The sequence below is a fragment of the Anopheles funestus genome, chromosome X (genome assembly GCF_943734845.2).
Source record: "Anopheles funestus chromosome X, idAnoFuneDA-416_04, whole genome shotgun sequence".
Lineage (NCBI taxonomy): Eukaryota > Metazoa > Arthropoda > Insecta > Diptera > Culicidae > Anopheles > Anopheles funestus.
Genome location: NC_064597.1, coordinates 4,187,348 through 4,211,879, shown reverse-complemented (window position 1 = coordinate 4,211,879; position 24,532 = coordinate 4,187,348). Strand labels below are relative to the sequence as shown.

General features: G+C 41.2%; 1 protein-coding gene and 1 long non-coding RNA gene across 10 annotated transcripts in view; one reads left to right on the top strand and one right to left on the bottom strand.

Moving 5' to 3' along the window:
* The window catches only part of LOC125765287 (glutamate receptor ionotropic, kainate 2), a 97,796-nt gene that overhangs the window by 12,255 nt on the left and 61,009 nt on the right, over nucleotides 1–24,532 (top strand). For all 9 annotated transcript variants that reach the window (XM_049430318.1, XM_049430308.1, XM_049430254.1 and 6 more), the window contains 2 exons: nucleotides 12,615–12,770; nucleotides 12,844–12,938. In XM_049430318.1, coding sequence (XP_049286275.1) covers nucleotides 12,615–12,770; nucleotides 12,844–12,938 — 251 coding nt within the window. The remainder of the gene's footprint in view (nucleotides 1–12,614; nucleotides 12,771–12,843; nucleotides 12,939–24,532) is intronic.
* The window catches only part of LOC125765402 (uncharacterized), a 99,180-nt gene continuing 83,440 nt past the window's right edge, over nucleotides 8,793–24,532 (bottom strand). Inside the window, exon 3 of the long non-coding RNA XR_007418553.1 lies at nucleotides 8,793–9,418. This is a non-coding gene — a long non-coding RNA (uncharacterized LOC125765402). The remainder of the gene's footprint in view (nucleotides 9,419–24,532) is intronic.

Genomic DNA, 24,532 nt, shown 5'->3' with positions numbered 1-24,532 from the left:
TAAAGCCATCTGCATGCCATCGTTACCTGGTTTTCCACCAGGTTTTCTTTCCCCTACATCGTTCGTTTGTGTGCATACAGTACCGTGAGGCGTACTTAAAATGATTACAATTTATTCGATTCATTTCCATGTAACGAATTTAGCGTACCAGCTTTCTTTCCGATGAATGGAGCGGTACAAATACGAACACCCCTTCCTTCTCTCCTCTCATTCCACCACCCCTTCGTCACCCAACCAACTCCCATTTCAGCGGGGTTTTATTCTGTTAGACCGGTGGAAAATGTGTGTTCCACCGGGATCCGACGAATAAGTATGCACACGCACACATTCAAACCTGTCGATCTTGCATTTGAAAGCAATATTGAACGTTAATGGATGGTATGAATAAAAAAAGAGCGAAAAAGAGCGAAAAAAAACCATACACATACACTCACAAAGAAAAGCCCATTTTTGCATCCTCCCCTTTACATCACCCCTGTGTGTGTGTTTATGTAATGTAACAATTTTTCACTAGATTTTATTCCATAATTTTCCCTTGTGTCCCTTACTTCCTTGCCACTGGTGCAACCGTGTTATAAGCAACAAATAGGCCAGCTCAACACGGTGGCTCAAAGCAACAGCAGAAAAAATAGCTTTGCCATGCAGCACCGAGATGCTTTTGTGGAATTTTCGCTAAGTCCCAAGTGTATCGGAATTAATCCGGCGTTTTCCCCCCCTTTCTTTCTGAGAGCTAATTTTCGATGTGGCTCTTACCATGTTCCAATGTTTTTTGGAGGCAGAAATGTGTGCCTGAAATCGCTATTTATTTTTTCTCCTTTGTGCCTCTTACACGGATATTATGTTACAACAAGGAAAAAAAAGAAGAAAAATATAATTCCACTTGTTCACTGCTTCACTCTGTTCACTCTGTTTTCAATTTGCAGTTACATTGTTTGCTTTGTTCTGTTGGTCCGAGACCGAATGCGCTGAACATTATTTTGTTAATGTGTTACTTTAACTATGCTTTGGCAGTTGCGTTTCATTTTTTAAATGATGTTTTTCTTCTTTGCTTGCAGTGTTTATTCGGTGATTTGCAATATGAAAAAAAATTAAATGTTTTTACAGTGCGTAACATAATTATACGGCTAGTACTTTTTTACGGTGGATTAAATCGTGTTCTTCTGTTCTCCTGTTCTTCTGTTCTTCTGTTCTTCTGTTCTTCTGTTCTTCTGTTCTTCTGTTCTTCTGTTCTTCTGTTCTTCTGTTCTTCTGTTCTTCTGTTCTTCTGTTCTTCTGTTCTTCTGTTCTTCTGTTCTTCTGTTCTTCTGTTCTTCTGTTCTTCTGTTATTCTGTTCTTCTGTTCTTCTGTTCTTCTGTTCTTCTGTTCTTCTGTTCTTCTGTTCTTCCGAGTGCAGTTTGCTCTGATAACCGTGTCTTCTGTCGTGGAGTTTACGATTCAGAAGGGGTATTTTCCGTGTGCGGCCATTACATCTCAGAAGTGGGATTCGACCTCATGCTTTACAATACTTTCAATTAATTTCAAGAAACTTTTTTCAAACGACTTTGTTAAACATCTTTTCTTTTCCCAAGTTTCTCCTCTTACCTTAAAAAAAACGAACACGCTTTTAATTGTGTTACACACTGTATTAGCGATCTCTGTACATTAATCCCGGTGAAGCTGTAAAAATGGGAATTTCGTTAATTAAGAAACCCATTTCTTTATGTGAATTTTGAGAATGTATAGTGTTTAACTTGGGTTTTCAATTTCATTTCACGCTAAATGCATAAATGAGAAAGCTTTTATTGGTGTCAGCACAGGCAAAAGCAAAAGCACACCGTGTGGAAGCTGTTTATGTCTATAACACTCCAGTCTCCAGTGGGAAGTTATCTTCTTTTTTGTTGAAAATTTCATTTTCTTTTTGTTTCATTTCCTTCCCAACGGTGTGAGAAAGAGTTACGTTGTCTTATAAACTAAACCCTGTTAAAAGCGAAAAGAAAATAAAAGATTCATTCGACCCCAAAAACGTACCGCAGGAATGAACGAAACCGGGTCCCCGAAACACGAAAGATGAAAGTGATAGTGTGTACCGTTTGATGTCACCTTTCCCATTCGTCTGGCACACACACACACTTGTTCTGGCGGTTTTGTTGTCTAACCGGGCGCATTGAAAGTTTTTCGTTACGTAAAGCACATAAATGTGATTGAGCTAGAATGTCCGCAACGTTGATGATCATCGTCGAGCGGTGATGATGTGTGTGCAGTTTAATCTCGTTGAAAGGATTTTTACCCTCCCCGATGAAAGAAGGAACGTGTGCCGAGAAATTGCTTTTTTGGGACTTTGGAATAGAATTTAAATAGGATTCGTAGAACACTGCTGGGTGTAAGAAAATTGTTGTGAAAACAAATTTTTATCAAGATTTCTTGTAAATTTTCGAACCGAGCAAATATGTTTTTTCTCTGATCTCAGCCTGTTCTACTTAAGTAAAATGTATTCATTTTCTAGTTTTTCGCACACCACGCTAAAGGCAGCCCTAGAAGACCCAAACTAAAATTGTGTACGATCTTTCGTAGTCAATCCGGAACGAAAACGGATGCTGTTCAATAATACCTTAATACTTTATCGGCCTTCATCCTTTTCCTCTTGATAGTTTCCCTCTACTTCCTCCCTCGGAGTAGTTCATTCTCTCGAGCAGGAACCATTCAAAGTGTTCGCACGTGGTTTTTTTTTCATCTCCTTGTTACGCCCCTAATGCGTTCCCGTGTAGAAGCATCTGGTGCTGACAGAAGGGTTTTGCTCCGGTTTTCCGATGGCGTAACGAGTCTGGTTCTGACGTTTGAGTGTGGTGTAGGTGTGCTGTTTTAGGCTACCGGTCTGCACTGCAAACTTATCGCCTTTCCCCTGTTTTTTTTTTCGTGTGCCAGTGGGAAGTCAGCTAGGGCGGGAAAATGTGAAACGATTGCACCACCGACTGTCAAGTGACTTTTCGTTTGATCGATGTGAAACGAGGCGAAAGATGGAGTTGAAATGGAATAAAAGCGAATGAAGTGATTAGTTAGCCCTTCCGATGGAATGAGAGAATTTCGTTGCTTTAAAGAGAATGGTTTTTACTTCGCAGACTCATCGCAATCCCTTGGGTGTGCTCATCGAAATGGCAATAAAAATAATTTGAAACACAAAAAACCCAAACGAAAAGAAGAAACAAACACTGTTACATCATAAACATTGTCATAATTTATTGACCGTTTCCCAAGCCAGCGGTCAGGATGATTGTGGTTGGATCGTTACGGTTGTTTGTTTTGTTTTTTCGTTCCTCACTGTTAGTGTTTGAACCATTTTTCTTCATCTGCAGACGGTTCATTGGGAGGGTAGTAGACGCCGTGGGATATTTGGTAAAATTGCTTCACGATGTACGAAACGTTCGGCCGGTAAAGTCATACACACGGCACTAGCGTGACGTTGGTCATTCCAAGAGCCATCAATCATGCTTCCACAAACTGTGGGCAAGGTGCCTGGGAACCCGTGCCTGGACGGTACAACCTATATTGCTGGCTGGGGATAGACCCAGACCCATAATGCTTTCGTTCCCTGCATGGCAATCAGTGTGAACGTTTACCGGTACGAGACGACAGTAGAATGAATATCTTACAGGCTTTTGGGTGACAGTGAAGGCGAGTGTCTTTTGGGTGCTTTTGAATAATTGTAGACATGTGGATGTGATAGCGGGTGCGGTACAGTCACAGGTTATAATAATATTGATGTCTTTTTGAGCCTGTACGGCGAAACAAAATAACAAGCATAAAATAAGACAAGATTTGCTGTTTTCAATAATGGTTTGGAAAGAAAATTGAAGAAATTGAGTTCATTGTTGAGAGAAAGTTAGACATTTGAAATAAAAACAATAACTACTAATGGCGATGAAAAAGAGCTAAAAATGATAACAAAATCCTTGAATATTTAAGTGATCTTGCGACAGCTTGGCTTGAACGTCAGTAAAGTTCAAGACTCTTTCGTAATCTCGGTGATGAAAAATTTCTCCAGTATGGACTCAAAATTTTTGGTGAATTTTTCCCAACAAAGTTCTGGAGGTCATGTCTCATTCGGAAATTGAAAGAGTTGGGACATGGTGAAAATCCTTGGTAATTCTTCGTATCTTTGATCTCTTCCAGATCATTTCCTCCAGATGATGAGTCGAGATCTCGTCAGAGTATCCTCCATTCTCATTTGGAAATTGAAAGAGTTGGGACGTAGTGAAAATCCTTGATAATTCTTCGTATCTTTGATCTCTTCCAGATCATTTCCTCCAGATGATGGGCCGAGATCTCGTCAGAGTATATTCCATCCTCATTTGGATATTGAAAGAGTTGGGACATAGTAAAAATTCTTGGTAATTCTTCGTATCTTTGATCTCTTCCAGAACATTTTCTACAGATGATGGGCCGAGATTTCGTCAGAGTATCCTCCTTTATAAGGAGTTCTTGTTGAAGAAGGCAGCTTTCATACGACGCTTCAGTGTCCGCAATATCCGAATGTCCCGAAGGAAAGATAATATACTTTACGGGAACGTGATGTAGGAATCTCCACACCTTATCTACTTGTTGGATAGCATTAATCTAGGATCTCTGGATCTCTAGATATCTAGGGCTAATGTAATCCATAACGACCAAGTCTTCGAGCTTTTTTTGAAAAGAAAATATTCACCAACAAGAGCTTTCGATTCTAAAAAAAACACTTTTAAATAACAATTGTCCATATGGTACAAATGACTCTTAACCTTTTGTCCTCTCGCTCGACCTATTTGGGACGGAACAGTGAGATCATTTTGCTTTCAATAGTTATGTTCTATTTTCCGCTACTTCATACATCAAAATGGGTGATATAAGCTTGTGTTTAGATAGTTTTTTCGTCTTCATGGTTATCACACACACACGAACGTGAGTGCATGCAATGAATGCAATTTTCACGCCTAACCCGTGGTATTAGCAAAGAAGACTTTATATTCAACAATAAAACAACATGATTGGGACGGTTTGTGAGGGGGAGGGGGGGGGGGGGGCAGGATAGGAGTAAGAATGAAACAGCATCAACAACAGCAGATTGTACTACGTCCCGGCTAAAAGTGTAATCATCTCCGGGGCAAGGGGGTGAGCGGTGAAGCTTTTCTGATGGTGGAAAATATTTGAAATCGCACCATAGTTGACGTCTGCCCGATTCAGCTTTTGTCAAGAGGCACCTCAACCACTTCTATGCTCGTGAATGGCTGATGAGGATGAGGTTCGCCTGATGGATGGTCAAAATACAGCAAAAGAATAAAAAAAAATAACAAAAACACACACACAACGAAAGATGGCGGCACCCGATGGAGATAGCAAACGTGCTGGTGATCAGTATGACACACACACAGCAACATATACGCATGGTAGCAGCAAAGCTTAAGCATGGGTTGAGGTTTTTCGAAATTAAAACGACAAACCTGACAGCTTGTACGGTCCGTTGGTGAGGTGATGCAGACGAGACAAACGTCACATTGACAATGACAAAGATATGGCCACCATCCGTACGTGCCAGAGGTGACGTGATCGGGGGGACGGGGTGAACCGGCGGGTGTTTACGGCGCATGTGGTGCCCAATTCAAGCACCACCATTTACGCCAGAACCACCAACCGTTGATGGACGGACGCCATGAAAGCAACCGTTTTTGTTTTTGTTGTTTTTTTTTGTTGAAACGGCTTCACTGGAGTGTCGTTTTCGGGTCGTTCATCCCTCTTAATCTATGTCCGGTGTTTGCACGACCGTTGGCGAATAATTGCGAGCAATCGCTTGACGATTGCTCTTCTGTGCACCCAATGGTGTCGTGAAAGCACTGCTTGTACGTGTCAAACTTTTGCTGATGCATTATGAAGCGTGGTTGATAATACGTTCGCTTGCGATGAATCAGAAAAAGGGGGAGAGGGGGAGCGGGTGAAGGAAAAAAAATGGCAAACAGCCGAGCAAGCAACAACGTTTGGGAATGATTTGCATTTTTGTCTGCTCTCGAAAAAAAACAAATGGAAACAAACACAACTGCCTGATGTTGGTGTACAGCTGCTGCACTTTGAAAATATTAAATTTGAAAAAAAAAAACACACACACACACCCATACAAGAGGACATTACCTCTATTCGCAAAACAAACAATCACACTGGGTTGTCTGTATGTATAGGAAAGCTTTCATATTCACATTTACTAACCCTAGTCACGATATAGTTTCAAAAACTTCGTTTTTTTGTTTTTTTCTATTCCTGAACTGAATGAGACGCCTCTACTATCCATTTTTACAAAGTACCGGGCGCCTCCATTTGATAGCCACCATGCGTCTCCATTACGTTTATTTTAAGTTTTAGATATAAAGAAATAAAAACGCGTCTCTCTTGTTTCTCTCTCTCTCTCTCTCTCTCTCTCTCTCTCTTGTTTTTAGTTTTTGTTTTATTTTTTTAATCTCAATCTCTTTAACACACGAATTTTACACTTTCCTTGAAATTAGGTGTAAGTTGATTAAGAAGCTACTAACAATGTTGAAAAGGAGTTAAACATAAAACACGTTTCATGTCACTTTCATCATTTAAAATCCATGATCAACTCACACCCGATTGCTGGTACCATTCGAGCGAAATTTTTTTTCTTTGCGGTTAAAACCAACTACCCCCGCACAGCTCGTTCAGCTCGGTAACACCAACACTGGCGCAATGTGACAGCTCGAGGGCTAACATTAACATTTTTTGTTGTTGTTGTTGTCAGACAACACAAAAGTTCAACCGGGTGCAGTTATGTACGTTGAAACCGTATCGCGATAAAAATAGCAAAAAGGCAAAAAAACCCAAAATCAACCACCAACCAAGCGAACGGTTGTTGTGACATTATCCCTTTTTCGTTCGCCCCCCAAAAAAACAAACAAACAAGAAAGAGATAGAGAGATAGAGGAAAAGATCGTACCGAGTGTCTGAGGTGACCAAAAAACGGGATTTTTTTTCTTTTCCAATACCCACTCCGCCTTTTTCAGGGGTGTTAATTGCTGCAATTTTCCGGCATTTAACACGAAACCCGTACAAAAGCCGTCACCACCGAGTGGACGCTGGCGGTGATGGTGACAAAACGAAAATCTTACCCACAAAATCTGATTCACGTATACGTTTTTTTCGGACGGTTTGTTTGCGTTTTTCATTAGCTGGCAGGGCGTGTTTATTTCTGAGTGGCAGAGTTTATTTTGTGCCATTTTATCTGCAACCGGTAGCGTTGCCCCAAAAAGGGCCCAAAGATAAGGAGGCCTTGCCTGACGAAGTGAGCGAAAGTAATTGACATTTGACTTGTAAATTCCGCGCAGCGAAAAACGGCGAAGATAAATCAAGTGTGGCAAAAGGCAGCGCCGTAAGTAAAGGACTCCTTATTTGATCTGAGCGAAGGAGCTAGACGGGAGAAGATAGCATTATTGTTTTCCCTGGTCGCAGTCACTTTGTTATCGTTCATTTTCTTTGAATATTCGTTTAAAGACATCCGTTGATAGCTGTGCGGAAATGAAAAGCGCTTAACCTTCGGTTGTGATCATCGATGCGATCATTGAACGCTTTCCACTCCTTACCTAGTGTAGGGGCAAATATTTGCCAACCACCCGAATGGGTGTGGCTTTCCGGTTGTGTATGTTAACCTCGGACCAACTCTCTACCGTTACCGGAACATCACTCGAACCGCGCTCGTAATATGCTAATTGTAGTGTCAATTTCATTAACTGAAATGCTGCTGCTGCAGCAGCACGGACCATCCCGGGACATATGGTTAGGCAATAACAGTCGGTGCTCCATCCAACATTGGGGCCATACACAGTGCGGCAAGAACAATCGTAATTGCTTTTAAAGCAATCCTTCCACATCGTTCCATCCTGCCCATCACTCGCACTTCCATCATTTCGATAGGGAAATGGATTTTAATCTGATAATGGAAAATTATCACCCCGTTCTCAACCATCGACGAGCTAGCAGCTCGTGACTGTTTTGCTATCTGTGGACTCCCGTCACGCGTTTGTTGTCGGCGACGTGCTTTCTTTTCCACAACTAGCAGCACAACCGAACGTTCATCGGCAGATATGCCTCACTCAAGTGCTGCTCAACAGTGTGCTGGACCAGTTGGCCGATATTGTGTGCTTTTTTTTTAAATTGTATCTGCAATAATGAATTTATTTTTCGGTGTCATTACCACGCGTTGAAATTCAGCTTGGTCGAGCAGCATCAAATTGACGCACTCGTGGAATATTGTATGATTTTAGTTGAAGTAATTTTTGACTGATTTAATAAGTAGAAGAAAAGAAAAAGTAAATCAAATAGGGTAGGACGCGGTTTATTCGGGTTGTCGGATTATTCGTGCTACTTAAGAAACTGACAGTTCTCATCATAAATTTGACGTTTGCACTCCGGAACGAATAATTGGTAAACAATGCAGGACCAATGAGCTCACGACTAAAAAAAAATTTTCGTTGTTTTTTTTTCTCGGTTAGAACGGCCTGGCCGTATCAAGACTTATTTTACCACGTAGCAGGATAGTCAGTCCATGCTACGGGGGGATGGTCCGGGGTGGGATTTGAACCCGGTCCCTGCCCTGTGGACGGGCGCCGTTTATCACCGCCCCTTTTGAATGATTTTAGAAGTAGAATAAACAAAAGTAGATCAAATAGAGTAGGATGCGGTTTATTCGGGATGCCGTATTATTCGGGATGCTGGATTATTCGTGCTACTCAAGAAATTGACAGTTCTAATCACAAATTTGACGTTTACACTCCGGAACGAATAATTGGTAAATAATGCAGGAGTAATATACTAATGATTAAAAAAAAAATTGTTGTCCTAATATAGAAATTTAATTCAAACAGGAAAATCAAACAGGTCATTCGTTTTATTTTTCATTAATTTTATTTATTTTTATATATTTTTTATTTTATTTATTTATTTTTTATTTATTTTTCGAAATGTCCACCTGTTATCCCTATGTGCGATGTCAGCTAAACCGAAAAAATTTAACCGATTATCCGTGTTGTCCGCTTATTCGGAAAGTAGCTAACCACGATTAATAGATAATCATAGTTTCACTGTACTAACTACTACTGCTACTATTATTATACTACAACTATTTTGTATTAGTTTTCACAGTAGAATGTGAAAATTTCTCTTTTCTTTCATCAAAGAACAATCCCTGCACACTAGTGCTTTGTTGTGGATATAGTCCAATGCTGCTCTATTTCAAGGTTCGCTGACCACCACCCTTTTACGCCATTCACTTTTACCGCATTGTGATGAGAGCCCCCTTTTTCACAGTGCTGGTGAATTTGTTTGGAAATCCTTCTTCTCTATGTGCTCCGTACCCACCGGCGGTGACGAATACGAATTGGATTCTCTTCATTTCCGGCCCCCGGGGTGCTAAGAGAGATGTACAACAAAAAAAAAGAAGGAAAGAATAGGAAAAAGGAATTCGTAGCATTTTCTCGTCATTTGCAAGCATTCATAGCAACCGCCCATCGTTTTCATCTCGGGCCGTTTCCCTTTTTATCCCCTCCTCTCCCTCTCTCCCTTTGCTTTCATGCGACCCTCCCTCGTCTTACACCAAATCACGAATTGTGAGTCGATATCCGGGGAATAGAATGTCTGCGCCACGAGTGGGCAGAACCGTTCACTGTTGATTTATGTATTCTATGATCGGCAGTCGGAACAGGAATCGGTACCAAAATGGAGGGGGAGGGTAAAAACAAAAGGGGAAAAAGGCAATCGCACAAAAGACGAAAGAAACCGTCACCGAACCATGGTACGGGACCGGGTAAAATCCAGAAATAGATCGAAAAACAATCGATCCCCGACGACTGCAGGCTCACGTTCACTTAGTGCTGCTCGAACGCACAACGCTGAGTGACGAATTTGGAAACGCAGGGGGTTGTGGCGCATAAGAACGGAGGTATATCATTATAAAGAATTTGTTGATAAATTATTTGTCCCGTATCAAGGTGTGGATCAAAGCAGGCAAGGGGTGATTAAATATGACAATAAATATAAAACAATAAATAAAACACTAAGAAAGCACATGAAAGTAGTTCAAAAAAGGCAACGTTTGCCATTGCCAGACACAATCACTCTGGGTACCATTTGCTCAGTTCCGATGGGAGTCAGAATGCTTCCAAAAAATCTCATCGAACGACTATTGTGTTGCTATTGTAGATATTTCTTTTTATTTTACTTTTACCATTGCTTTGGTTCGACACTTCAATAGAAGATCTTTTCTACATTTAAAAAAAACATACGTGGCGAACATGTGGAACGAATGTACTAAACAATCCCGAACTTCAAGCTTCCCAAAAACCTATAGAACAACAAATCCCCAAACGGGAATCGCTTGTGTAGAAGGGTAGCAAGAAAAGAAAAGAAAAGATAGAAAATGTATCGCTTGACCACCATAAAAACCACCAAACAGCTAACGAGAGAAACTTGATAAAGCTGTCACCCGGGGAATGTCAGGTGGTAGAAACATCTTAAGAATTGTGTAAGGTGACAAAAGGAAAGCAACAGTACCGAGAAGTTGGGAATTAAAATCCCTCCACGATTGTTCGATATTGACGTGGAGGTTTGGGGTTTTTTTGTGTGTTTGCAGTTGCAAACAACCAATACCCAAAAGGGATGAAAAGGTTAGATAGCTAACACAGCCACACCTGCTGCTTTCATCGCTTAAGGGTAGAGTGTAAGGAGAAGGAGAGAACGTACAGGGTTTAATTCGCCTAAGGAATAGTGAGTTTTCCAATGTTTTCAACCAAAGAATGCCTTGCAGATAATCTGCTGTAAAGTGTTGATTTCTTTCTAAACTACACAGCTTTTTGGGTGGTTATAGTAGAGCCAACCTGGCAGTCACTACTCACCAATGCGGTCGGTAAGCTTCTGACAAGATGTACGTAACGCAACGCAAATGGTACGTAAATCAAAACTTCTACCAACTGCTGCTGGGGCATACGGCCCGGTAAAGCGGTAAAGTTTCATGCCCGGGATACTTGCTTTTAGTGCGGCTAATGTAATTACTTCTGAAGCTAGTGTGTGTGTGTGGTTTCGAGTGATGCTTTAGTCTTCTCTACTGCATATTGAAAATCTGCTACATTATCGTGATACCGATAGGCGAGCTCGAAACATCCAAACTTCTTTAATCAACGACGATAATCAACTGAAACTTCGTTTCGTTGCATTTTACCCCCGAAAGGTATGCAATTCATCAGCATTAATAACATCATTCACTCGATAATCCATGATTTGGTTGCGAAATTGCATACCTTCAGGCGTTACATGCACGTAACGCTCGTACAATTCTCGTAAGCTGCTAAAGTATATTATTAAAACTCATTCTAAAATACAATGAAAGCAACAACAAAAAAACCAGCATTTCCAGATCTAAAATTTTGCCCTCCTTTCTGCAATACCGACAATAACCTTCGTTCCTCTATACACGCTTTTGAGCAAACGGTTCTTAGCCAAGTTTCTGTCGATTTTATGGTAACGATTTAGGTAGTAAACGCTAGAGAGGTTACTTGGTTTTATCCACACAAAAAAAAAAGAAAATAACCTCAAAAGAGAAAACCCCCATTTTGCCAAATGTCTCCGTCTACTTGCCGTACCTAATCCCTCCCCTTCCTTGACCCTTTCCGATCCACTTTCTTTATTCGTGTAGTTCTAATTCGGGGAAGACGTTGAGGGGAGACGGACCATCTTTGTTAAAATCTTCGTCATTCCCCACCTCACTAGCTGGTACTGCTTTTTTGGGGGGTAAGAAGCAGGGTTTCTGGCGTAATAAAATTAATTGGAATTTTTGAGTCAACCAAACCCCAGTGCTACGATGACTCAGTCGTTGGGTGTGTGTTTTTTTATGAAACTTACCCGTCAAAATTGCTCGATATGTATAATGGGGCCGTGACCCTGGACGACTGAGTCAAGACCCTTATTATCGCGTTTCTTTTTTTATTGCCCAGTAACTAGTTAATCGGGAATGATCACATGGTTAGCAGTATAACTACTCCATATATACAAACTCCTTTATATGTACCGAGATAGAGGTTTTTTTTGTATTTTAAATTAAATCTTTAAACTTTGGATAAATTCTCAAAAAATTGGACCATATAAACGCTATTCCGTAACCCTGTAACATCTTTTTAAACTGCTGCACTGATATTTAGTCTTCTACTAGAATACATATGGAAATCATCTAAACAAAACCTGTAAAACTGCTATTCGAAAGGAGTGGGGAAAAAGTGCTACAAAATCTCCGTACAATAGCTGGAACCAATGAAAGAAACTTCGGAAAACTTTGTTGTAAAGAAACTACAAAACTTGTTGAGAATCTCTGAAGAAGCCATGAAACATTTCTAGCCAAAAGTGCAAATAAACCCTTGGAAAACTTCGTTAGAAACTTTTCATGTTTGACATGTAATTTGATGGGACGAAATCGTAGACGGTGTTGAGAATAAAAAATTGAAAAAAAAATTGAAAAAAAATGATCTAAAGTTGTTGAGGTTTCTGTTAGTATTTTTTACAGCGATTATTTGCATTGTCCATTACTCCATCGGCTTTTTTCTCTCGTTCTCTTTCCCAGGTGGACTGTTCCATCCCGACGATGACCATCAGGAGATTGCGTTCCGCTACGCAGTGGAAAAGATTAACTCCGACCGTACGATACTGCCCCGTTCAAAGTTGCTAGCCCAGATCGAACGGATCTCACCGCAGGACAGCTTTCTCGCATCGAAGCGCGGTAAGTGCTATCCGCTCCGCTCCGCTGATACTGACGTCACTAACGCTTCTTGTCTCTGCTCACGCATTCACAGTGTGCCATTTGTTGGGTGTCGGTGTTGCCGCCATCTTTGGACCACAATCGTCACACACTGCCAGCCATGTGCAGAGTATTTGCGATACGATGGAGGTAAGTGTTGTTGTCGATATGTTGACGAGAGACACAGTTCCAATAGCCGCCGGTTGGGGAAAGGAACAAACCGGATGGACAGTTTGGTTACCAACACACTTTTCAGCCACTGCTCGATTGATTTCCAATCGTACGGTAAACAAGGTTTTTGCTATCGTGCAATACTTACATTACAAGACGGGGGTTTTTCAAAAATCCTGTTGCTTGGGCTCAGTTTTGCTCAATATGCCACCAGAACGGTGGTTTTGTTTTTCATCCCCACAAATTCGATACTTCAGTAAATATTGGCAAAGAAAAGTGTACCAACTTGCTGGACGACGATAGATCAACAGGATGTGGTTGGGTGTATGAGTGTTTTGTGAACCAATCGAAGGCGAAGCTAGGCGTACGCGATCAGTTGCTCAAAAGCACTCTCTTGAAGAAATTCGGCGAATTTCCTACACAAGTGAGACGCAGACCCAAGGCCAAAGCCCTTTTCGCAAGCTTTAGAAACGTCTTGTTGTGATGCTTGTTAAGAAGAAAGGAGAGAAAAAACCTTCCAATGTTCTAAGGTTAAGCTTCTTGCTTTTACTGTTACCGTGCTTCACTTAATTAGAACTAACGCGATGTCTTCGGTTGCCAACTGACGTACCTGAACAATAGAAGACTTAAATAAGGGCACACAAAACTAGTGTTGGCCGCTCCGGTTCGAATTTCGAAATGAAATAGTTCCGATCCGTTCCAGTTGAATATTGATAGCTTTTGAGGATGGAGTTTATAACCCCCCCTTTGAAAGATTGAGTTGCATTTGTTTACAATGAACTATTGCTTTAAGTTTAACTAGATTATTTTAAATTAATTTTTTAACCCAATTTTACAAAATATATTTCAAAAACTCGAAACACTCAAAATCTCTAAATTAAAAATATGAAACGACTAACGCCACTAGAAGTATTCACAATGGGGGTTATAAACTTGAGTTCTGGGAGCTGTCAGAAATTTGACAGTTAGTTGAAATCAATTCCTCCTAGTGAAAAAACGGACTACTATTTGAAAAATAAAGTGCACGCAGCAGATAAAAGTCCGAACGAAACCATAAAATCCTTAAATTTTAATGTCGCTTCTTTATCCGAACCTCAGGTTCGTGTTGCTGTTCCTTTTGAAAAAATAACAAGTTCCGTTCCGATACTTTCGTTCCATTTGAATATTGACAGCTTTTGAGGATGGAGTTTATAACCCCCTGTTACAGTTTTACAGAATATAAATCAAAAATTAAATCATAACAAAAATAATTGGGGTGCGACATTTGAACTGCAACACTCAAAATTTCGAAATTGAAAGAATGTAACGCCACTAGAAGTGTTCACAGTGGGGAGTTAAAAACTTGAGTTCTGAGAGCTGTCAGAAACTTGACAGTTAGTTGAAATCAATTGCTCCCAGTGAAAAATGCAGGGCACTTGTGTATAAAAAAACGCACTACTGCTTAAAAACTAAAGGTTCGGAGATAAAAGTCCGAAAGAAACCCTTTAATTCTTTGAATTTTAAAGTCGTTTCTTTTCCGAACTTCAGGTTCACGTTGCCGTTTCTTATGAAAAAAAAGTTCCAATCCTTGTTTTTTCTTTCTCTACAAAATTCCCAACACTACACAAAATCCACCGAAGTTGCTGTTTCCATAAAGCTTCAACTGGGCCAGCCCGAGCCCGAGTATCACTGCGGTGTCACTGCAGGTGTATCTTAGCTGAACCTCCACCCGAAATTTCTTAGTGGCCCTTTGCGATGGGAGCGCCCGTTTGTTCCAATAAAATGCTGCAGGTGTGGTAACGTGCATTGCTCAAACGTGTCGGTACGTACATCGAGCCAGGGGAACAAATGTTTCGGGTCGGCAGACGGTTGGCCAACAAAACCAAGTTTCGTGTGTGCCCAAGACCCGGGGAGAAGGAGATTGGGATACCATTTGCATATCAATAAATATTTCCCCGCAACCCACAACCCAACTACTCGTGACATGATGTTCGTCAGTGCGTCTGTTGGGCGATTGCCTTTCGCATCCAATAATTCATGACTGGGCTTGTGAAGCGAAAGCCGCAAAAAACAGGAGAAGAGCGGGAAAAGGGTTAAAGCTTTTTCCTCGCAACCGGCCGCGCCATCTGTCAAGTGTGCGCCAATCTACGTCGCATGGCGGGCGTCAACGTTTAGTACGGGTTTGCAACTCACATCACACATCAGGTTGATGCAGGCTGAAAAAACAGCTCTCCACCTTCTCCTTACACCTTATCTGGTGTACAACTATTCTTTTCTGTCTTCTCCTCAAGCTCACTGATTGGGGACCTGTAAGTCGCAACAAAAACCGGTGCCTGCAACACCGGACGTTAGTGTGTGCTGCGACATTTGACTTCCAAAAGCTGCCCCTTCTTCCAATCTAATGGAAGGGTTGGAGGGTTTTTTTTGTTGGAATTGAATCATCTTCGCTTTTTTTTCTTCCTCTTTTATCTTTTTTTCGAAACTCAAATGCTTTCCAAGCAATGCCATCTCTCGGGGCTGTACAACGCCAGCTGTCGAAAGGGGCGCAACCGGGCACAATCATAATCGGCTTACCGCAGCCAATTCTTCCGTACCGTTGTTCACACTCTGTGCACACAATTTGTGTGGTATCGCTCATCGAGGGTTGAGTGAGGCAGGACCCCGGTTTAGTACTAGTGTTGCAGTTTTTTTTGTTCGTCTTTGTGTTGCTTTCTCAACTGCAACTTCCGTCAGCTCTAAGTGCTTCTGTCAATTGTCATTGGGCGTGTGACAAGATGGCAGATGGAAAGGAAATCCGTTCATCGGGTTAAGATTCCGAACGGGCTTCAGTTCCTTCGAAATTTGTAGCAAGAGAATTTTTCACCCTCCTATTTTCTTCTCTTTTTTCTTCCCTCTTTCCCACCCTAGTAGGGTGGGGAAAAATGACTGTCAGTGAAAATAAATCCACCCAACGCCAGTAGCGAATATGAATTGCGAAAAATCCCTTTTAATGAGCGGATATGCAGACGAAAGGGAACGAGCTAACTTGCACGACAAGATGGCCGTGAGTACCGTTTGGGGAAGAAGGCTAGTAAATTAGCCATGAAATTAGGTCCCAACCGTTTCTTACCTTCTTCTTCCCCCCGCTCCCCCGCGCTTTACTCTTCATTGCACCGGGCGGTTTTCGTCGCTGGGCGATCGGGGAATAATAATCATCCCGAAGCATTCGTGTCGGAATGTTGTTGCACGGGGCCACTAACTAGTTGCTGTCCGGTGTGTTTGGCACTGACCGAATGAAGCTGATAAGCGAAAAAGGAAAAACCCCTTACCAGACAGACAAACAAAGGACAAAGCATACTCAAAAGCGACCGAGATTAATGAAGTCCTAAATGGAGGGGGAGGGGGGGGGGGATGGGAGAACAAAGCGTGTGAAATGTTTCTTTTTCCTGTTTATTCGTTCTCACTTGCTTGTGTGGAATCGGATTTTTTTTATTTACAGAAAATAGGATAAAGAACACCAGGGAGGTTTTTTTCGTGTGTGTGTGTGCGATTAGAGGGTGCAAAAGACCCGAACGGAACAAACAACAAACAAAGCACGATGAGCGTGAAAGCGAAACGCGCGTTGAAAAATCTCAACGCTTGTGCCTTCACGCGGGCCTTCAAGCAACTCACAGACAATTGTGACTAACAACAACAACAACAAAAAAGTCTAAAATAAGGCAGAAAAGCAAACCTGCCCCATTCCCGAGGAGGGATTCCTTTCCGGTACTGTTTTCGCAAAGCTTTGCCAGCGACACCAGTGTCGGTCTTCCGGTTGGCATGAATAATTAACCAATCAAAAGAAAGAAAAAAAAGCCACACGGAGAAGAAGACAAAAAAAAATCAACCTTCCAAAATGGGGTATAGGAACCACCAACGCGCTTCGCACTACACTGGTCCGAATGGAAAGAGAGCTAAGCCGAGAAACGGTACGAAAATTTCACAAAATTATCCAAAAAACCAAAAAAACGTAAAAATAAAACACACAAAAAAAAGGGTTGAAGAGAACAAACTTTAGCAAAAGCTGGTTTGATTTGATCTTCATCGTTTGCTTTCGGTGCATGTACCATGTTTTACCACGAACTGTCTTACCAGGTGGGTAAGTGAAGGTGAACAGATTTTCCGGAGGTTTTTTAGGCTGTTGATAATTCAAGGAAAATGTACCGCCCACAAGAAGAGAAGGAAAAACACACATACATACACACAGCTCACCTCATTCATCTTCACGTCTGGTCGCGTGAATCAACGCTACCAGAGGCAGACTTTTTAATTAGTTTCGACGCTCGGTCGCAAAATAGCCAAAAAAAGAAAAGGACCAAGGTTTTTAGACCCATTTCGATGCGAAAACCTTGCGCGATGTTCGAGAAAAGTGAAAAGTGCACTGGTTGCAGACGGATGTATGTCAGTGCGATGGAAATGAAGATGAACGGATGTTTTGCAACATCAGATATGCCGCTAATACAAGATAACCACATGCGGTAGCACCGCGTATTGATAGGCTGTGTATATATCAATATTTGAAATGAATGAATTTGGGAAATTGAACAGTAAAATGATGTATTGGGCTCAAATCATTGTTGAGCCTTTTAGCACAACTAATTCAATTGTTGAGAGGTATTCTGATCTAAGCTGTATATACCTTGTGAATTTCCCAAGTATCCTTGGCATATGAAAGGCAGATAAACGGACTTCTAAATTTTATAGCTCACTAATTTTATAGCAAACAATTTGCATCCCTATTAGTTGCAATAATTTTATATTAATTTTTCAAATGTTTTTTATTAAAAAAGTGTATAACTCATAATTATAAACGATCTGCTATAATAGTTTATTTTGCTATAAAGTTCTCCAAAACGTAACTAAAACTATTAGTTGCAATTTTATTTTAATTTTTCGAATGTTTTCTATTCAAAAGTCTATAACTCATAAGTATAAACGATCTGCTATAAAAGTCTATTTTGCTATAAAGCTAAAATAAGTATTATAAAGTCCCAAGGATATCTCCAAAACTTCACGTATCTCGAATGTTGTTGAATCAATTTCTTTCTCGTGATTAGAAAAACTTGATAGAATTAGAAGACATTTTCAACAATATGTTAACTAATGTGCTATAAAATCACTGAGCTGTCAAATTTTCAAATAACTTTATCTACGAACCCGTGCATAAGATGTACCGCGTATCTCGGCGACTACATGTTTGGTTGAGTTATTTTATCTCAGGAAGATTTCTTTAATCTTCAGCTTTCAAAGTCACTTCACCTGCTTGCGAATAATCCACGAAAGTGCGGACTTCAATTTTCGAAAAGTGTTCAAAGTGTATTATACAAAATCGTATGTTTTTTTTTTGCACAGCATTTGACTAAAGGAAGGAGTCTCCAGGCAGTAGCGGTAGTGTTTAACTTGCTGGAAATAATAAGTTCCACGAATTAAACGCATACGCGTCCAACCTGCCGGTCATTCATTGTGCGAACCATTTTCACACCCAACACACCCCCGTGCGTTAACATTTGTGTTGGACGAAGCTTGTCGGCCACTCTTCAACGGCATTATTTGTCATCATTAAAAATGCTAATCTTTTCTTTCCTTTTTTTTCTTTTGTTATCGTTATCCCACCTGATGATGATTCTTCATTTTTGTACGAATGTTTTCACGCGTCTATTTCGGGAAACAGTGGAACAGTAAAAGCTTACTTGATGTTGGCATTGAAGTCTTTACAGACGTGACAAAGCAAGCGTGGGAAGCGTTTACAACCACAAGGTGTGTGTGCGTGAGTTTTTTTGTTTGTTGTAACGTCCTGTCTAGATGATTTTAATTCATATTTTACGTTCCCAGCATAACACACAGTCACAAAAACAGGGGCCTCTCTTTTCGCTTAGTGAGTAGGATTCGGTTTGGTAGCAAAAAACCGGAAAAGTTAAACTAACTTCATTTTGCGCTTGACAAGTTCGGACACAACCCGGTCGCTAGCAGTGCTGAAGAGTTTTTGGGGGGTTTTTACTTTATTCTGGCATATAATACCGAACGATTGTGGAACGCTATTCAAAACGGGCACAATTTTACAGCGAACATTATCAAACCGCTCATCGGTTGAGGGTGTATTTTTTTTTTTTGGTTATTTGTTAGCTTTCTTTCGCCTAAGTTTGACCGTGCTCAGTATCCCGTGGATAAGGTATTTGTGGTATTTGCTTTTCAGTGTCGGTTTTTCCCCTGTCCTTCTCTCTCTTTCTCTCCTTCCCTTTCTTTTTAAAATTTCTGCTCCCTTCGCACCACTTTTAAGGCACAGGATATGTAGGCAGTTGTGTGGTAACGGTGTGTGAAAGGGAAAAAACCCCTTAAATCCTCCACCACTAAACAGAACATGTCTCTAATACGGTTGGCCGAAAAATCGACACTCTTTTGTACGGGTTCTGGGTGTTAATCTGACCACACCGTCAGGCTGTCTTCGACACCTAACCGCATCGACATGGATCCTCCATTCAGTCCTCTTCACAACGCGCTGCCTGAGGTGGCCCGAGATTTGCGTTGGTTTTTTGTTTCGTTCTGTATATTGTGGTGTAGTGTGGGGCAAAATAAAAACATCGCCAAGAGTAAACCAACAAAACTTCACACATACCAACAAAAAAATCCATACAAACACATACGCACCGAGTGGTGAACTGATGCCGGGCTACATGCTCACATGTAGCTGTTTAAACCACTCTCGTCAACCTGATCCTGATCCTATCTAAAGCACGAGGACGTTCCCAAGCTTTGCTTCGGGTTTTTCGGGGGTTTTGCTGGTGTAACTATTTTTTTGTTGTTGTAGGACTAGGGTATGTTTTTAGCTACTACATACCCATTTTTACACAAGGTGGTTTTGTTCTGCCTGTGTGTGTGTGTGTGTGTGTGTGTGTGTGTGTGTGTGTGTGTGTGTGTGTGTGTGTGTGTGTGTGTGTGTGTGTGTGTGTGTGTGTTTGTGTCTGGGTGATTTTGTGTTTTTTTTGCTAGTAAAAGCTTACACCTCACACTCTAAAACTCTCGGCTCGTCCTTATCGCGTTAGTGAGCACCTAACGATATCCTTCCTGCACACGACAGATCCAATCGTACCGAGCTGAGTGTACTTTTTTGCCTTCTTCTTCCGGTACCAGAGTTTTGGGCATGTTTTGCACCCTCCCCCCCAAATTCGAATCCTGTTAGTGGCTGTAGTGTAGTGTACGGATGTGGATGGCTAATCCCTGAGCTTAGTTACACCCAGCTGAAGGATTCCGATTGCCCAGGTTTTTTTTTCTTTATTTTCGTTGCTAGTTTGCGCCTCACCGAAGTGATGTTCATTGGCTTACTTCCTGTTTTCGGGCAGGTGGGTGAACCAAATTCGAACCGCCTCCGTTACACAGGCAGGCGTTGCATTCGATACGAAAGCAAACGCTAGCTAAATGTACGTTTGAAAATTTTGGGTGCGTGAAGAAAAAAAAAATTACTTGCTCTAAAGCTAGCGAAACACATAATGAATCTTAAACCTACAAAAAGGAGGACTTTTAAACCGTAAATTTTGAAGCTAAATCGACGATTCGTTGCTTGGTTTCTTAAACCGGGGTTTAATCGTTTGGAGACTTAAATGCTGGTTTAAATATTCCTTTTTTAAAGCTTAAGATTATTTTATTTAACGCGTGCGAATTTTTTACGTAGAAATTAACTATTCCCCTTCGCCTAAATGTATGCAATTTTCGTTACAAATCGTCTTATTAAATGATGAAAAAAACAGAAAAAAGGCAAACTTTAAAAATACCATTTTAAAATTCTCATTTCCGGTTGTGAAAACGGGAACAAAGTTAAATAGTGGTACATTAAGGTATTTGTGAAGAGCAATATAAAAAAACAGACCAAAAACCCGTGACTACAACCCGGAGTGGTGAAAGAAATTCAAAACCCCGCAATAACCATTGCCCAGCCCAGGGATGCATCCATTTTCTACCGCAATTTTTGGTGATGTTTCCGAGCGATTTTGTGTAGCTTTTGGATTGGGTGAAAGCAACCAACAACAAAAAACCTACCCCCCCCCCCCCACCCCCCCACTCCCCATACACACATACAAAACCCTCGAGGTAGTGCAAATAACTTTAGCCCAGCCAACGTTCGCACTAATTGAACCCATTAGCGAAAAACGGGGTCGGATGGTTGTTTTTTTTTCACTCTCCCTCTCTCTCTGTGGGGTTTTTGTGGGGCTTTCAGGGGTGGGAGAGAAAAAAAACACACATTTTGCCCACCACTTTGCCCTGTGTGAATCAAAAGCACGATCATATTTCACTGTTCGACCAACCAGGGAACCAAACGGTAAAGCCCGAGAGTAACGTACGCCGGTACGCCTTTTGCTCGAAACCAGCCCATTCAGGGACCTACGTCAATGTGATTTAATTTTTACTGTGAGTTTGGAAAAGTAGTACGGGGGAAAAAAATTACCAGTACAGCATCCCCAGAGTGTGCGTGGTAATGGAGAAACTCGTACATAAAGTGTTTAAATGCAGCTGTAACGTATCGGACGTAACGTAACGCAAAGGACCAGTGCTTGGATAAGGGTTTATTACAGGCTGGATTGTTTATAATTTGCTGTGTGTCCATAAATAATGTTACATGATCACTCAGACAGAAACTCTGTTTGTATGTTTCTGCAAAGTTCATCGGTAATTGAGTAGTTTACAAAAATCGTGCGAATTTTATTTTATTGATTACATTATTACCATATTAAGTGCTCTGATAATTGTTGTATAAATATACGAACCTTTTTTTGTGTAATTTTGTGTCTGATTTTCAACAGACAAACTTCAAAAGTAGTTCCACCACGAATGAGCCAGATCCAGTTGCAAATAAGTACCCGGGGGTTAATTGCTTAACAGCTTGTTAACAACATTTTAATTAGCGCATTTGCTGAGCTATCCACTCTGTGTATGTGAGAGTGTGTTTTGGGTAAAAAATTCGTTTTTTGATTTTATTGCAGATGTAACGTTTATTATTTTTTTGTTACTAACATTAACTGTAACTTTTATTTGATCTACATCTAACGAAACATAAAGTTGCGAGCAAAAGGAAGCAGCTAATTTGAAGTGCTGCGTTTAACAAATCCTTCCATGTTGAGGTTACGGTGGAGGAAAAAAATGCGCAATTTATTTTTTAAACATTTGCCAAAAAAAACACTCACACTTCACCGGAAGTTTTGCAAGTGGAAACTGTAAGCACTATCCAGGCAGGCAAAAGTCGTTGGAAAACTGAAGCCAATTATCGTTCGGTAAGCTATTTTTAACCTTATAATTAGCAGATGCTCATTTTGGTGCAGCTATTTTTTTTTTTATTCCGCGTACGATGAAACATGAGCAAGCTTGCAGGTAATATGAGAACTTTGGAGGTGATTTTTTTTTGTGCTCCACTTGTTGTTTACTTCAGCACCCACAACATTTGCATCTCATTTGAAGCTTTTGGTCCATTTCGGTGTATGTAGGGAAATAGGAAAAAAGCGAATGTTTATTTGAAGCTTTTTTTTCCGTCACGATTCGCGGAAAGCAACTGCTTTTTTTGCACTTCCTTTCGATAGTAAAATAGCAATAAATGTTTGTCGGTTTGAGAACACATCCGTAGAAAGGCGTCGAACGAGTTTATAAAACTCATTTTAATGTTCGCTTCTGAGTTGTGAGAAGAGGAACGGATTTTTCCATTTTTTTCCCCACTAGAGTACAGAGTTTTTAATGTCCGGGTGAGGTGATCTGTTTACTCTATTGTAACGGAAAGTTATTAAAATAATTTCATTCATATCAACAGCTATAAACATTTAAACATGAATTGGCATTTTTTCATGTTTTTGTCTTCTTCTTCTTGTCCTTGTCCATATGAGTGATGGGTAATCCGGAGTGGAATCGTCGATCCACTCCGACTCCGCGTATGAAAAATTGATTCCGACTCCAGCTAATAAATAAAATTGACTCCGGCGAGTCCGGTCGAGTACGATCGATTCCGAGTGAGTACAAACGAGTCTGGTCGATTCCGAGTCCGATTGAGTCCGATAGATTCCGAGCCCAAACGAGTCCGTTCGATTCCGAGTCCGATCGAGGCCGGTGGAGTACGATCGAGTCCAAACGAGTCCAAACGAGTCCAGTCGATTCCGAGTCCAAACGAATCCGATCGATTCCGAGTCCAAACGAGTCCGGTCGATTCCGAGTCCAAACGAGTCTGGTCGATACCGAGACCGAAGGAGTCCGGTTGATTCCGATGGAGTCCGGTCGATTCCGATGGAGTCCGGTCGATTCCGAGTCCAAACGAGTCCGGTCCATTCCGAGTCCAAACGAGTCAAGTCGATTCCGAATCCAAACGAGTCCGTTCGATACCGAGTCCGATGGAGGCCAGTCGAGTCCGATCGATTCCGAATCCAAAGGAGTCCGGTCGATTCCGAGTCCAAATGAGTCCGGCCGATTCCGAGTCCGAATGAGTCCGGTGGAGTCCGATCGAGTCCAAACGAGTCCAAAGGATTCCGAGTCTAAACGAGTCCGGTCGAATCCGATCGAGTCCAAAGAGTCCGGTCGATTCCGAGTCCAAACGAGTTCGGTCGATTCCGAGTCCAAACGAGTCCGGTCGATTCCGAGTCCAAATGAGTCCGGCCGATTCCGAGTCCGAATGAGTCCGGTGGAGTCCGATCGAGTCCAAACGAGTCCAAAGGATTCTGAGTCTAAACGAGTCCGGTCGAATCCGATCGAGTCCAAAGAGTCCGGTCGATTCCGAGTCCAAGCGATTCCGAGTCCAAACGAGTTCGGTCGATTCCGAGTCCAAACGAGTTCGGTCGATTCCGAGTCCAAAGGAGTCCGGTCGATTCCGAGTCCAAACGAGTCCAGTCGATTCCGATCGAGTCCAAACGAGTCAAGTCGATTCCGAGTCCAAACGAGTCCGGTCGATTCCGAGTCCAAACGAGTTCAGTCGATTCCGAGTCCAAAGGAGTCAAGTCGATTCCTATCGATTCCGGATGAGTCCGGCTAGCCATGGGTCCAACCGGTCCTACCACCCCCATTTCAATCCCAAATCAAATTTATATTTAACACTAGAGCTACCAGACTAGTAAGTTAGGTCGAAACGCTTCATTTTTATAACATGAATCTGTAAAATCAAAAATTCCTTAACACTAGAAGCTCCAAGCGTTTTAAGCATTTTTCTTTCTTGGTGAATTTTTAAACAATTTGGAAGAATTAGAGTATACATAAGTAGTAGAAAAAGGAGTAGAATATACATGAATATACAATAAAATAATAAAAATGAAGCGTTCCAGTCAAAATGACTTACTCGGTAGTTCTAGTGTAGAAAAACTAGTTTTCAAAAAATACTGTCAAACTTTACAATAAATGCCACACGACTTAATAAATCATTCGAAGCGTATTACAGCGCAGATTAAAGACTTATTTTCTGCTTACTAAATTATCATTAAATCGCATCACTAACGAACGATAAAAAACTGCAATATGGCCGCAGAGCATGTTGTATTATGTTTCCCTTTTCTTTTTTCTTTATTCTCAAACTCCTACTCGAGGTTCATCAGTTATCTAGCGTAGCGAGTATGAACACTATT